Source organism: Ctenopharyngodon idella, chromosome 17 (genome assembly GCF_019924925.1).
Source record: "Ctenopharyngodon idella isolate HZGC_01 chromosome 17, HZGC01, whole genome shotgun sequence".
In the NCBI taxonomy this organism is placed as follows: domain Eukaryota; kingdom Metazoa; phylum Chordata; class Actinopteri; order Cypriniformes; family Xenocyprididae; genus Ctenopharyngodon; species Ctenopharyngodon idella.
Genome location: NC_067236.1, coordinates 158,190 through 173,676, shown reverse-complemented (window position 1 = coordinate 173,676; position 15,487 = coordinate 158,190). Strand labels below are relative to the sequence as shown.

The window sequence follows — 15,487 nt, the reverse complement described above, 5'->3', positions numbered from 1 at the left end:
TCGTGAAGCACATGTGAAATCAGTCCGTCTTAGGCGGGTGAAGTCATGATCAGGAAACTATAAAGCACACCTTAACCAAACAGAGTTAGCTTCTGAAGAGTCGAAGTAAGTCAGTCACAGGCATGCTGGGAGTATGGCAACGTGATGCAGTGTCTCGTTCCCTCTCAGGGAACCATGGTTACATACGTAACCTGAGACGTTCACTTTCAAGGGAACTCGCGCTGCGTCAAGCGCTTTGGGAACGGAATACCCACGCCGCCATAAAACCAAGTGCCTGTCTGTGTGAAACCCCGGGGTCGAGGCCAAATCTAGGTTGTAAAACCTAACGAAGGTGTGAGGCAAGGACCACCCCGCCGCATCACAGACTTCCTGGAAGGACACTCCAGAGAGTAATGCCAGAGAGGCAGCCATACTCCGAGTAGAGTGGGCTCGGACCTTGAGAGGTGACGTTGGCTGGCCGACTCATAAGCCAGCGAGATAGCCTCAACTATCCACTTGCTTAGCGTTTGTTTGGATGCAGGGTGCCCCTTACGTGGGGACCCAAAACAGACAAATAACTGATCAGTCTTACACCACAGGGCAGCTCTGTGGACGTAAGCATCCAAAGCCCTGACAGGACAGAGCAGATTAAGTTTCTCCTGGTCTGGATCTTGGATAGGAGCAGGACAGAAGGCCTGCAGCATAATGGGGCCTGCCACATTAGTGGGGACCTTGGGAACGTAGCCCTCCCGAGGGAAGAGGAAGGCTTTAACCATGCCCGGCGCGAAGTCCAGGCAATAGGGAGAGAACGAAAGGGCTTGGAGGTCTCCAATTCTCTTAAGAGACGAGATAGTGAGGAGGAACAAAGTCTTAAGAGTGAGGAACTTCTCATGAACCTCTTCGATGGGCTCAAACGGAGCCGTGGACAGGCCCTCCAACACTATGGCCAAATCCCAAGTCAGAACTCTCTGATGTGCTGCAGGTCTCAGCCTTAAAGTACCATGAAGGAAGCGAGTAACCCATGGGTGTCTTCCCAAAGAAGCACCCTCCAAAGGAATGTGGTAAGCCGCAATGGCCGCCACATAGACCTTCAGTGTAGAAGGGGATAAACCTGAAGAGAACTTGTCTTGAAGAAACTCCAGAACTGTACCAACTGGGCAGTTAACAGGGTCTAATGTACGCTCTCTACACCAAGAAGAGAAGACGTTCCACTTCAGGGAATAAAGCTTCCTGGACTGGAGTATGGTCTCGGTAGGGAGACCCGAATCTATAAGCTGTGCCCCCTCAGAGGCCACGCCCACAGTTTCCACAACTCCAGGCAGGGGTGAAGGAGCGAGCCCCCCCGCCTGTGAGAGTAGGTCCCTCCTGACCGGAATCTCGAAGGGAGAGCTGTCGAGGAGAGACATCAGGCCCGAAAACCAAACTCGGCCCGACCAGAACGGGGCTATTAGCAGCAACTGGACCCCGTTCCGACACACTCTCTCCAAAACTCCCGGAAGCAGAGCAATCGGGGGAAAGGCGTACAGACGCAGCCTTGGCCACGTCTGCACCATCGCATCCAACCCCAGGGGGGCTGGATACGTGAGGGAAAAATACAGTGGACAGTGAGTCATCTCTCGAGATGCAAACAGATCCACTTCCGCTTTCCTCGAAGCGCTCCCAAAGGAGCTCCACCACCTCGGGGTGAAGTCTCCACTCCCCGGGCCTCAGCCCCTACCTCGACAGGATGTCTGCTTCCTGATTCAGATGCCCCGGAATGTATACTGCCCTGACTGACAGTAACTTCCCCTGGGCCCACAGGAGGATCTGGTGTGCCAACTTGCATAAGGGGTGCGAACGCAGACCCCCCTGTAGCGAATCTGTACAGGTATTTAATTAATTTATGGGTGAAATATATGAATATAATAAATCATAAAGCTTTATGATTAATTATAATACATATACCGACCCGAGAGGGAATTATACATATATATTGTGAATTAATTACAACGAATTATAATCAATCACATATATGATTAGTTCTGGTTTGATAATAATTCAGAGAAACTAGTTTGTCCAGCAAACCGTTAGCTCTTCATAGCCGATTATAAAAGGAAGGTTTTTCTCTGGCCACGAGAAAGACTTCCTATTCTAGCATCAATGCGTAAAGCAAGGATACTGGATCGAAACGTTAAAGTGACCTGGGTTTGTTGCATGAGCAAAAAAAAACAATCGAGCATGAATATAATGTATTTAATATATGAAACTACGGATACAGAGACTATACTACTAAACATACACAAACTATACACATATATAGAAAGCGAAAGTAAAGTCAAGAAAACAGAGGTGATCAAAGGAATGGCAACTTACGAACAGTTAAAACCTTTGAGAGCCAGCAAGGAAACTCAGCTTACACATCGAGCTTAAAACGCTTTGGAGAGAATGGTTCTATACTTGCATAGGTTCAGGTGCTGTGGTCGTTTCGTGTTTCTGCAGGAGTTTCGGTGCGTGCGGCTGAAGCGATTGGTCCTTTTCCGAGAAGGTGTTCTTCGGCGGGATTTTCAAACAAGGGTTTAACTTAAGAGTAAGATAATCGGAAAATAAAGAAAAAGAGTCCGTCTCCTAGACGATGAAGAGTGAAGACTTCGGGCACCGGATGAAGAGGGTTTGACAAAGAAACTTGTTGCCAAAAGATGGTCGTCCCGAAGAGAGGGGGCGCATGATGGAAGCGCAGACGCCGAGACGTCCGGGAGAGACGGGTGTTAAATGGCGAGAGACAATCGAGAGACAAATGAGAGACGCGTGTCATTGTGTTTTAAGGACAACAGACCAGAACGCCTCCTGGGGTACATCAGCCAATGATGAGGGTGCGATTTTGGCGGGCAAACTCTTTCTTTGTCTCCATTTATGACCTAATTTGCATGGTTTATGAAGTGTCAGATCTGAGTACATTTTCTTCAAAGTACCATTAAAAATAGAAGAATGCATTTTACAGTCATGTGACATACATTTTCAATTAGAGTATAACGAAAGCTTTACAATGAGACTAAACTTGTCATAAGAGAAGCATATAAAAGAAGTTATAGTTTACAGTCAAATGTAACCGTTGGAAATGGCACTAGTATCACTACAATCCTAGCTAAGCTTATACAGTGGGAATAACTATATGCAATTTGACAATACAACGGCGGTTACATTTATATATAATTATATATCTTACACATACAGTCTTCAATGCATGTTTGTGTGTCTGTGTGTGTGTGGTGTGTGTTGGAATGTGATCTGGCACTTAGTCCACATGAGGGGCCCTTTGATGTCTCAAGAGCTAGGAAATGGGGTTCTCTGTTTAACCTCAGAGGGTCCATGAAAGTGCCAAAATGCTTGTCTTTGTCAGACCGGCCGGGGCCGATGTGAGATTTACAAACACAGTTCAGCAGGCTAAAAGCATTCTGAAATCTCCAAAGTTGATTGACTATGCCGGATCTATCCAGACGCTACACCCCTGATGATTTATATATGAGACCACCGCTGTATTGTCCATGCGGAACAACACATGATGGCCCCTGAGATCTAGAAGGAAGTGTTTGAGTGCCAGGAACACAGCCATCATCTCCAACTGGTTTATGTGCCAGGAAAGATAATGGCCCCTCCACAGACATTGAGCCGAGCACCACTCATGATCGCCCCCCAGCCGGTGAGGGACGCATCCGTCGTAAGCGTTATGCAATGACAAGAAGCTCCCAGCACCGGCCCTTGGGAAAGAAACCAAGGTTTTTTCCACATGACACAAGCACAAGCGTGATCTTGATCATGCGAAATGGATTTCCCCTCGGGGAAAACCCCTTGGTCTTGAGACACTACTGCAAAGGTCTCATGTACAGCAGGCCAAAAGGTATCACGTTGGACGCAGCTGCCATCAGACCTAACAGTCTCTGAAACTGTTTCACAGTGAGTGACTGGCCTAGCTTCAGCTTGTTTACGGCTGTGAGAATTGCCTCTATGTGAGCCGGAGATAGACGTGTTTGCATCAAGACCGAATCCCAAACTACGCCCAGAAAAGAGGTTCTCTGAGCTGGAGATAGCACACTTTTCTTTGCGTTTAGCCGTAACCCCAGATGCTTCATGTGGGCGAGAACAGCATCTTGATGCTGAACCACCAACTCCTCTGACTGTGCCAGGATCAGCCAGTCGTCTATGTAATTCAACACGCGGATGCCCTGGAGTCGCAAAGGAGCCAGAGCTGCATCCACGCATTTTGTGAAGGTGCGGGGTGATAAAGCTAGGCCGAAGGGAAGAACCCAATATTGGTACGGACCTGATCCCCGGACCTGATTTGTGACACAATCTGTTTCAGAGTGAGCATTCTGAACTTGAGCTTCTTGACAGAGCGATTTAATAGGCGCAGATCTAGAATAGGATGCAACCCTCCATCTTTCTTCAGAACTATGAAGTACCAGCTGTAAAACCCTGACTCCCTCCTGGGAGAAGGAACCCGTTCTATAGCTTCTTTTCGCAAGAGAGTCTGTACTTCTTGTTCCATAACCAGAGCCTTCTCGGGGCTCACCTCGGTGAAAAAAACCCAGTTGAACCTGGGCGGTCGCAACCCGAACTGAATTCTGTACCCAAATTCTATTGTGTGCAGGACCCATTGAGATACATTTGACAGAAGTTTCCACACTGCCAGAAAGTCTACTAAGGGAATCAGTCTATCGAGACTGACCTCTGGTGTTTGATGTGTGACCAGCCCGGTGCCCTGAAATGGCGAACCGGCAGGGAGCAACTGAACTAGCCACTTTTGACCCTTCCTTGGAGGGAGCGAACATCCCAGTGCCACTATGTTGCCGGGTGGACACTGACATATGCATTCGCTGAGAACCGCTGCGTCCTGAAGCACATGAGGTGTCAGGGTTGGCAGAACGGCCCTCTGAGGGCACCGGGGGGAGACAGACACCGTATAATGATGTGGGAACCGACTCGCCCCGGAGGGGACTGCCCTCAGAAGCCCGACACCACTGGCGTTAGGACTTCTTTCCTGAAGCCTTCCGCTGGATAATGACGGTCCTCAGATCCGTCTTACCTTTGGAAGGCTTCGGTTGTGAGCACTGCCCCGCCCCCCAGTCTCTCTGTGGGGGAGCACGGGAAGCAACGCTCACTTTCTGTTGCGCCCTGTGCGAGGAGCTCGTACTCGGCTGGGGCTGCTCCCGCCCAGCAGCCCCTGGGACCTGAGAGCGGCGGGGAAAAAACTTTTGGAATGCCGCCGCCGCCTGTTTCTTGGCTTCATGAAACCTCTCAACAACTGTGTTGACTGAGTCGCCGAAGAGGCCAGGCGGCGTGAGCGGGGCATCCAAAAGGAAAGATCTGTCACGTTCTTTCATGTCTGCGAGGTTGAGCCATAAGTGCCTCTCCGTAGCTACCAGGGCTGCCATAGACCGTCCAATAGACTTGACGGTCTCCTTGGTAGCACGGAGAGACAGATCGGTAGCCTTTCGTAGCTCAGTGAAAGCCTCATGACTAACTTCCCCACCCTCATCAAAGTCTTTAAGCAGGTCAGCTTGGTATGCTTGGAGGATAGACATTGTGTGCAAGCACGCCGCTGCCTGACCTGCTGCCGAGTACGCTTTACCCACTAAAGCAGATGATGTTCTGAGGGGCTTTGTGGGTAACTTCGGGGCTTTTAGGGAAGATGCAGACTCAGGGGAGAGATAGCTCACAAGTGTCTCTTCCACCCGATGCATCTCCCCATAACCATGCCTTTTTAGTCCTACGATGTTACTATAATTAGAAATTTGAGGACTGAAGACCCGGTAGGAGGCGGGTCTATTCCACGACCTCGACACCTCTGTGTGGAGGTCGGGAAAGAAAGGCAAGCCCTGGCGTGGAGGTTGTGACCGGGATGGAAAGAAGCGCTCGTCTAACAGACTGGACTGACTGGCTTCCTGCTTTTCAGCTGGCCAGCTTATGTTCAATCTGGCAACAGCTCTAGTCACAACACCCACAAGCTCCTCATATGCTTGTGTGTGAAGTGGCGAGTCCTCAACATCACAAGCATCGATGCTGACAATGTCTAATTCCTCAGAACTAGATCGCTGCAGCACCGGCGCTTCACCAGGGGCAGAAGAAACCGCAGAGCGTGCTTCTACCTCCAGAAATAAAGTGCTGGATCCTGCAGGTAAAGGCAGAGAAAGGGCGGGGCCCATCTCTAACCCCTCTGCAAGATCCATTTGCGAACCCCACGACGCGAGCCTTCGCTGTGCCTCGGCAGCAGTGGGACCTGAGCCACGGGGAATGCGAACCGAACCGCTTTCCTCGAAAAGCGCCCGGCGGGAGCAAACAACACAGAGCTCGTGTGTATCCCCACCCATGATGTAACGAGGGCAGGGAGTAGCACACTGTCTGAATTGCTGCTTACTCGCCATACTTTCACTTGTCTTAAATATAGTGCTTGAATAACGTGAGAGACAAACAACAGTAAATAAGACAGACGTTTCACAGAGAGCACTTACTGAAGACACAGAAGTTAACTTTGTTTGGTTCAGGTGTGCTTTATAGTTTCCTGGTCATGACGTCACCCGCCTATGATGTTCTGTCACGCCATTGGACTGATTTCACATGTGCTTCATGATGCAATCACGCAGAGGCTTTCCCAAAGCGATCGACGCAGCGCGAGTTCCCTTGAAAGGGAACTAAACATTCATTTTCTGAAGATGTGTGTGATTGCAAGAGAGCCAAAGTCTGTACAATGCTGTGGTGTTGAAATATGGCTTGTTACTATATGACTGCTAGGGTGCTCTAAATGGTTGCTAGAATGTACATACACAGTTAACACAGTGATACTTTTAAACTGGATACCCACCCTAATCATAAGAGCTAACCACCATGTGAACTGGAGATAATGATCTCACAAATTTCACATTGTTTTCTATTAGTGTATGCACTCTTGCCACAGAACGACACTTGCATAGTCTAATTAATTAGATTATATCTGTCCTAAATCATTGTTATTGTACTCACTGACTGGCCAGTTGATAATACCTAAAATATCAAAATCGACTGCAGTCCTTTTCATATGAAGTGCCCAAACTCTGGAACAGCCTTCCTAGCGTTGCTGGGAAGCAGACACACTCTGTCAGTTTAAATCTAGATTAAAGACCTTTAAGATCTCTTTACCCTGACATATCACACATTTCTATAATTCATATCCGTTAAAGAATTGTTAGGCTGCATAAATTGGCTCAACCGGAACCGGGAAAACTTCCCATAACATCCAATGTATTTGTTGTATTTGTTGTATCCAATGTATTTCATCCAATGTATTTACATCATAAGAGGAAGGGTATCTACGCTAATATTAGTCGGTATGCCTCGACAGATCTTCAGTGAAGACCACAAGAACCAGACAAGTCTTCTGCACAGACCCTATGGCCATCTTCAACTCCCCTCCAAATGCCAGTGTAGCAGCAAAAACTCCTATTTGTTTACCACATGGGAAACGCCATTGACCAGTGTTTGACTCGTGCTTCCTCTTGAATAAAATCCACAAAGTTGTCGAAAGTGCATTTCTTCTTTATTTTACTTTTAAAACTTAAAACAAATCAGTAAATAAACAAACATACTTCATGGCCTCTGCTCTTTCTTGTGTGCACGCCAACTCCTGTGAGCGCGGTCAAAGATAATATCCGCTCACAGCGCTTCCACCTGGCACTCAGACATAATGCCAATATATGCCAATGGCGCCACCTAGTCCCCACCTCCTATAGAGGACTCGTACACACAAACACACAAAACAATACGAGGCAATACTTAAATAAAAATATTATTATAAATAAATTCGAATAAACAATAATATGGCTCCTACAGCCAGCATGATATATACCCTGATTTTCAAGCAGAAGGAACGGGATGAAATATTCTGAATGATCCAATTCACAATTGATCCAATTCACAATTGATTTCTCCATTCCTGTCATAGATAGGAGTTTGGGTTCCTTGCCACTGTTGTTGGATGATGAGGTAACACTTTATAATAAGTAGACAATAATAAAGTACTTACAAACTATTAACAAACTATTAGTTTATAGTTTATTCATAGTTTATATATTGTAGTTTCTACATTGTTAATATACACTGCTCAAAAAAATTAAAGGAACACTTTTTAATCAAAGAATAGCATCAAGTCAGTTAAACCCCTGGGATATTGATCTGGTCAGTTAAGTAGCAGAGGGGGTTGTTAATCAGTTTTAGCTGCTTTGGTGTTAATGAAATTAACAATAGGTGCACTACATGGGCAACAATGAGATGACCCCCAAAACAGGAATGGTTTTACAGGTGGAGGCCACTGACATTTTTTTCCCTACTCATCTTTTCTGACTGTTTTTCACTAGTTTTGCATTTGGCTAGGGTCAGTGTCACTACTGGTAGCATGAGGCAATACCTGGACCCTACAGAGGTTGCACAGGCAGTCAAACTCCTCCAGGATAACACATCAATGCGTGCCATTGCCAGAAGGTTTGCTGTGTCTCCCAGCACAGTCTCAAGAGCATGGAGGAGATTCCAGGCAGTTACTCCAAGAGAGCTGGACAGGGCCGTAGAAGGTCTTTAACCCATCAGCAGGACCGGTATCTGCTCCTCTGTGCAAGGAGGAACAGGATGAGCACTGCCAGAGCCCTACAAAATGACCTCCAGCAGGCCACTGGTGTGAATGTCTCTGACCAAACAATCAGAAACAAACTTCATGAGGGTGGTCTGAGGGCCCGACGTCCCCTAGTGGGCCCTGTGCTCAGTGCCCGGCACCGTGGAGCTCGATTGACATTTGCCATTGAACACCAGAATTGGCAGGTCCGCCAATGGTGCCCTGTGCTTTTCACAGATGAGAGCAGGTTCACCCTGAGCATGTGACAGACGTGAAAGGGTCTGGAGAAGCCATGGAGAAAGTATTGCTGCCTGTAACATCATTCAGCATGACCGGTTTGGTGGTGGGTCAGTGATGGTCTGGGGAGGCATATCCATGGAGGGGCGCACAGACCTCTACAGGCTAAACAATGGCACCCTGACTGCCATTAGGTATGGGGATGAAATCCTTGGACCCATTGTCAGACCCTACGCTGGTGCAGTGGGTCCTGGGTTCCTCCTGGAGCACGACAATGCCCAGCCTCATGTGGCGAGAGTATGCAGGCAGTTCCTGGAGGTTGAAGGAATTGATACAATTGAACGGCCCCCACACTCGCCTGACCTAAATCCAATAGAACACCTCTGGGACATTATGTTTCAGTCTATCCGACAATGCCAGGTTGCACCTCAGACTGTCCAGGAGCTCAGTGATACCCTGGTCCAGATCTGGGAGGAAATACCCCAGGACATCATCCATTGTCTCATACAAGCACATGGGGGCCATACAAACTACTGAGTACCATTTTGAGTTGCTGCAATGAAATATATTTATATATTTATAAATATATCAAATATATTTTATATTTATATATTTATATATTTTATTTGATTTATATATTATTTATATAATTTTTATACCCATAATCCATTACATATGAGCAATTTTAGTTAAAGAGTTACTATAATGCTTATTAAGCATTTTGTATATATAAATACATACCAATAATATGTACATAACAATAATAATAATAATAATTCCTTTTCTTGGTACTCAAAGCGCTTTACATATTGAAGGGGGATAATATATACCAATAATATGTACATATGTGTATAAACATGATTTAGAATCAATAGATAAACCTTTAAAATGACTACGTTAGCTTACATGTTTGAGTCTCTGTATACTATATACTGTAAATTATCTAACTATATAAACTAACTTCACAACTTTCAATTGCACTGACATAGCAAGACATTTACTTTTTGCTGTGTAAATTCATTTATATACTTCATATTCTTCAATCTCTTAATCTTCAGTAGAAGAGAGAGTTAAATAGCACTGACTCTCTCACGAGAAGTGAATCCCAGTTTTGCATGTTTCAAAGCATGTGATTGGCTGTTCGCTATTGATGTCACACTTTCATGTGCATGAACAAGGGTCAAAGCCTAAGTTGACAGAGAAAGTTGATGGTACACTTTCATACCAACAAAGCCTGACTGGATTGGTTTGGTTTTGTCAACTCTAAAATAATCCTTTAACCCTAAGTTTGTTCAACTTACCATCATGGTATGAGTTCCCTGTGTTCTGTTCACTAGTTTGTTGTCATGGTAACTGATTACATTGTGCACCTCTTTTTTATGTTCAGTTATATATTAGAGATGAAACTGTATGAAAATTTCATATCACAATTAAAATGATCACAATTATCAATATTATCACGGTTTTGTTAAAATGAGATGATAATATTGGAAAAGAACTGATACACACACTGAAAACATTTCAACAAGTTTTATATTTGACAATCAACAAATAAAATTAGTAGCTCTATTCACTTTTTTAGGCATAAACATTAAACAACATATATGACCGTCATCAATAGCACCGCATTATAACAGCCACTGATCTATATAAATGACGTCATTCATGTAGATCAGTGAACACAGCGCATAAAATCGGTCACTTGTTCACACATTTACTATTTTCTAAATTATGAATGGCACATAGTGCACTATATAGGGGATAGGGAATGATTAAGACAGTGTAACTATGCTTTCCATTGAGATGAATGAAATCTGGTTTCATGTTAGTATCATGCAAACTGCCACAGTGCGCACACAGCTTGCTCCAGTCCAGAGACACAGTAGCCCAAAGTGGATGATATGCGCAAGTCAGCACAGACCACATAATGTATCGGACACATTTGAATTCTGCACAGAATGCTATATTTTGAAGCAATATGGATGAGATTAGGAGAATAAATGGTTAGAGTTTAGAAGAAAACTAAAGCTTTTTTGAGCTCAACAGCTGTGGCTGAGCTATGATTTAAACAAAATGCTGTTCAATATGGGGAGCTGTTCGATATGTCCCGCCTTGTATTCCTGTTTCAGTGGAAATTAAGTCAACACATTGAATAATGCTGCGTGTTCCAAGGCACTTCAGTGGGCCTCTAATAGTCTTATTTGAACTAAGTTCATTAATCTTGGTTCAGAGCCACTTGTTACAGTTGCTGGGTTGTAGAGATGAGGCGTTCACAGAGATCCACAATTAACGGGTATTTATTAATAATAAAGGAGAAGACACAACCAAACACATGTAGTATAACATTACATTAGTTAACATTTAGAACGGACCGGGAGTGAAGGGAGTGAGTCCATTATAAAGGGAGTGCTGATGATGAAGTCCAGGTGCAGGTGATGAGTGCTGATGGGGAGATGACGAGGGAAGTGAGTGCAGGTGTGGAGACAAGAGGATCATGGGAAATGGAGTCCGGGAGACAAGGGAACTGTGACAGTACCTCCCCCTCCCGGTAGGCACGACCTCGCGCCGTAGAAGGAACAACCGGGAGGGGGGGGGTGGGCGGATCCATGAGCCATGGCGGGTCAGGAGCCTTGGCAGGCCATGGCGGGTCAGGAGCCTTGGCAGGCCATGGCGGGTCAGGAGCCTTGGATGGCCATGGCGGGTCAGGAGGCTTGGAAACCCAGCCCACATTCTCCCCACCCACGGGTATTAGCCCCCCCCAAAAAAAATCATTAAGGGGGCTGAGGAGAAACTTAAGGAGTCCAATGAATGGAGTTGATGTGTGGGCTGGAGTGGGCTCGTGGGCGGCGGCAGCAGTTGGAGCCGGCTCGGCGGAGACTGGGGATACAGGCTCGGCGGAGGCTGGAGACGCTGGCTCGGCGGAGGCTGGAGACGCTGGCTCGACGGCGGCTGGAGCGGCTGGCTCGGCGGCGTCTGGAGCGGCTTCAGCGAGGGCACTTAAAGCAGCTTCGGTCCAAAAGTCTATTAACCAGTCCTCATCAATGGCTGGTATTTTTGGCTGCTCGGAGGCAGAAAACTCAGGAGACTTAGGTTGCTCAGAAGCAGAAAACACAGGAGACTTTGGTTGCACGGAGGTAGAAAACTCAGAAGACTTAGGTTGCAAGGCGGCAGGCTGTATTGGAGGTTTGGGCTGCTCGGCCTTCCTCCTCTTGGAACGCCCGGACCCAACAGAGGGTTGTGGATCAGGTAGGACGCAGGGGAAAAGCTCACTGGAGGGGTATGTGGAGGAAGATGGAGACTGACGAACTGGCCAGGCCACCCGTGTCTCTGGAGGAACTGGACGAGATAAGCACGGAATATCCGGAACCTCTTCGACAACGAACTCAGAACCATTTAAATACAGAATCAGATTAATAGTATCGTTTAAGGAAACATAATCGTCAGGTTCATCAAAACGGATTGTGCTCTCGTCCAGTCCGTCCAGAAAAAGGGTGTTTAAACAAGCGTCTGACCAATTCGTCAAAAAGGCTAACTCGACAAACTCCTCCACATACCTCTCCAGCGAACGTCCGTCCTGCAGGAGTCCAATAAGGCGGTCTGCAGCCGACATAGGTGTGGGAGGCATGGGAGAAGCTGGAGCCTGGGAGATGACGAATAGGCCCATCTTTGTCAGTGGATCTCCAGCGGTTAGGTCCGTTCTTCTGTTACAGTTGCTGGGTTGTAGAGATGAGGCGTTCACAGAGATCCACAATTAACGGGTATTTATTAATAACAAGGGAGAAGACACAACCAAACACACGTAGTATAACATTACATTAGTTAACATTTAGAACGGACCGGGAGTGAAGGGAGTGAGTCCATTATAAAGGGAGTGCTGATGATGAAGTCCGGGTGCAGGTGATGAGTGCTGATGGGGAGATGACGAGGGAAGTGAGTGCAGGTGTGGAGACAAGAGGATCATGGGAAATGGAGTCCGGGAGACAAAGGAACTGTGACACCACTAGCTACAAACTTTTCTTTGTGGAAGCTTTGTGTTAATTACAAGTGAGATAATAAAATATTTCTAATTAAAACAATATTTTGTGTCCAATTATTTCCCCATCTTAGTTTTGTATTGAGGTAAAAGTAAATTTACTTTGTGTTTGCTATACAAGTGGGTGGTGGTCACGAAGATGATTTGAAGTGTTTCCCCCTTTTGCAGTAACTTTCGTTTTGCATGTTCCGCGGACAGGGTAACCATCTATGATTAAGCTTCCCTCAGGACTTTTGTAAAAGGCAAAATATGACCACATCTCAGATTTGGTCCTTTTAGAATTCTGAATAATCTCCCAAGCACTGTCACTGCCTTCCGCCATGTTGCATGCTATGCCTGCATCAGACTGATGCTGGCTGGACAGGATTTAGCACGTTTTTAAAATCGTGATAATCAAACCGTTTTAATGATAATTAAATTTTTTTAATGATAATACTAACCGTCAGGACATTTTATCTTGGTTTATCGTGAAACTGGTAATTGTTTCATCCCTAATAAATATATATATATATATATATATATATCCCCTCAGTTTGTTCACTTGTTTTGGTTTTGACCATATGTAAAGCTGTTCTTTTTCACTATTTAGATTACCTTTGTTTTATTCCTGTTAATAAAGCATTAAGCTGCACCAGATTCTCTTTTCCTCATCCATGTCTGAACCACCGTGACAGATAAATAAATCTGTTTCTCCTGAACTAATCAGTTGTTCAGGGAATAAAAGAAGACGCTAATAGTTAGCAGATACATTTTTTTCCTATATTGTCATACTTTAAGAGTTGTGATGTTTGCCTTTTCTATACAGTACACTTTGATATATGTAGATTACTTATCTATACGTGTAGATACGTTTGATACATGTAGATTGATTATCATGTCTCTTTGTGTCTTTTTGTTTCAGGAGTGGCTAAACAAGAACAGTTATGCATGGAGGAAGGCAAGCAATGAACAATCACACATTTTTGCATACCTCTGGGCCAGATAAACCCCTAAAAGACATTTGAATGACTCTTAAACATGTGAAAACTCTCATGTGGCTCAGAAGGTGCTGTGTACATTGACAAATATAACAGCATCACTTTATATCTCCATTTAATACCTGGCTGCCTATTGTATATATATTATGTTGCCTTTTAGTGGAGAACTTGCTGGAAATGAGGAGCTAGAATTAAGGGTGATGTGGTTGCATAGCAACAGTGTACTGTAAATTACTAGTGAAGGCACTTGTCTGGTGTTTTTACAAGCTATCATAAAATGTTAACCTGATCAGAGCTCTGTCACCCTGCCAAACCCAGATTAGTTTTATTTATAGAGTGATCAAATCATATCCTTAATTGTTTGTTTGTTTTTCTGACACTGATTTATTACCTTATTTATATTCAAGTTCTTTTGTAAAATAATATCACAGTTTGTTTGTTTTTTTATTATTATTATTATTATTATTATTGTTTTACATTATTGCTCCGATATAAAGCTGTCTGATATTTCTGGTAATTTCGCTGTTGACAAATGTTTTTCTGCTGTTGAACTGTATACCTCTTTTGTTTCATTCATTCACAGTGACTGTATATTTTGAATATATATTACTAAGTGTGCTATTCTCTTTTACAGATATTCCATATTGTAATCTTTGATTGCTACTGGCAACCATATTTGACATTTGTCTGCTCAAAAATCTCAAGACTAAGATTTGGTCATTTTTTATTTTATGATGCACTTGTTTGCATGACTATGAATAGATTTGTTTGCGCAATAAGGTTCTGAGCAGTCATTTGCATAAGGGAGCAGCACTTTTTTCATCAGATTGAACAGACATAAAGTGGCCCTTCTTTGTTTGTTTCCTTTATGTAATCTGGAATATGCCAGCAATATACAGGTAACATGTCAAGATACTATATAGTTTAGGTAAAAAAGATTATGTTAACACTTTACAATAAGGTTCGTTAGTTAAACATTAGTTAATGTTACTGTATTTACTAATCTTCATTAACGTTAATTAATGAAAATACAGTTGTTTAATGTTTGTTAATGTTAGTTCACAGTGCATTAACTAATGTTAACTAAAAATTTTAATAATGTATTAGTAAATGTTGAAATTAACAAAGATTAATAAATGCTGTATAAGTGCAGTTCATTATTAGTTCATGTTAACTAATGAACCTTATTGTACAGTGTTACCAAGATGATAATGTCAAATTAGGCCTGGTCATTCCCAAGTTTTAGACAAATTAATAGAACCGAATTTTAATAACAAGCTTCACATTTAGTATATTAGGATATCTTAATTGTAAATAATAATAATAATAAAATTAATGCAGTATATATAGACAATAAGTCATACAAGTCTCAAATATCTTTCAAATGACATTAATGATCAGCAATAATATTTGAGATGAACAGTGAGCAGCCAGGTAAAATATTTCCTGACTTTCAAAACTGCTCTATTATTTTAATAGAGTTTAATATCTTTTTTAGAGCCTTAGTGTTTGTGTGTGATCTTCTTTACAGGTGAAATACTTTGACCACTTTGTTGATGACAGGTGTGATGGAGAGACCCAGGCTCAAATTACTGCATTGATGATCAATCAGTGGCTCAAAAAGTAGTTGGATAACATTGCATTCGATAG

The 15,487-nt window shown here is 44.0% G+C and overlaps 1 protein-coding gene across 1 annotated transcript in view; it reads left to right on the top strand.

Moving 5' to 3' along the window:
• Positions 1–14,589, top strand: part of kif6 (kinesin family member 6) — a 204,618-nt gene extending 190,029 nt beyond the window's left edge. Inside the window, exon 22 of the mRNA XM_051867843.1 lies at positions 13,762–14,589. Within this exon, the coding sequence (XP_051723803.1) occupies positions 13,762–13,808 (47 nt within the window). The 3' untranslated portion in view covers positions 13,809–14,589. The remainder of the gene's footprint in view (positions 1–13,761) is intronic.
• Positions 14,590–15,487: the final 898 nt, after the last annotated feature.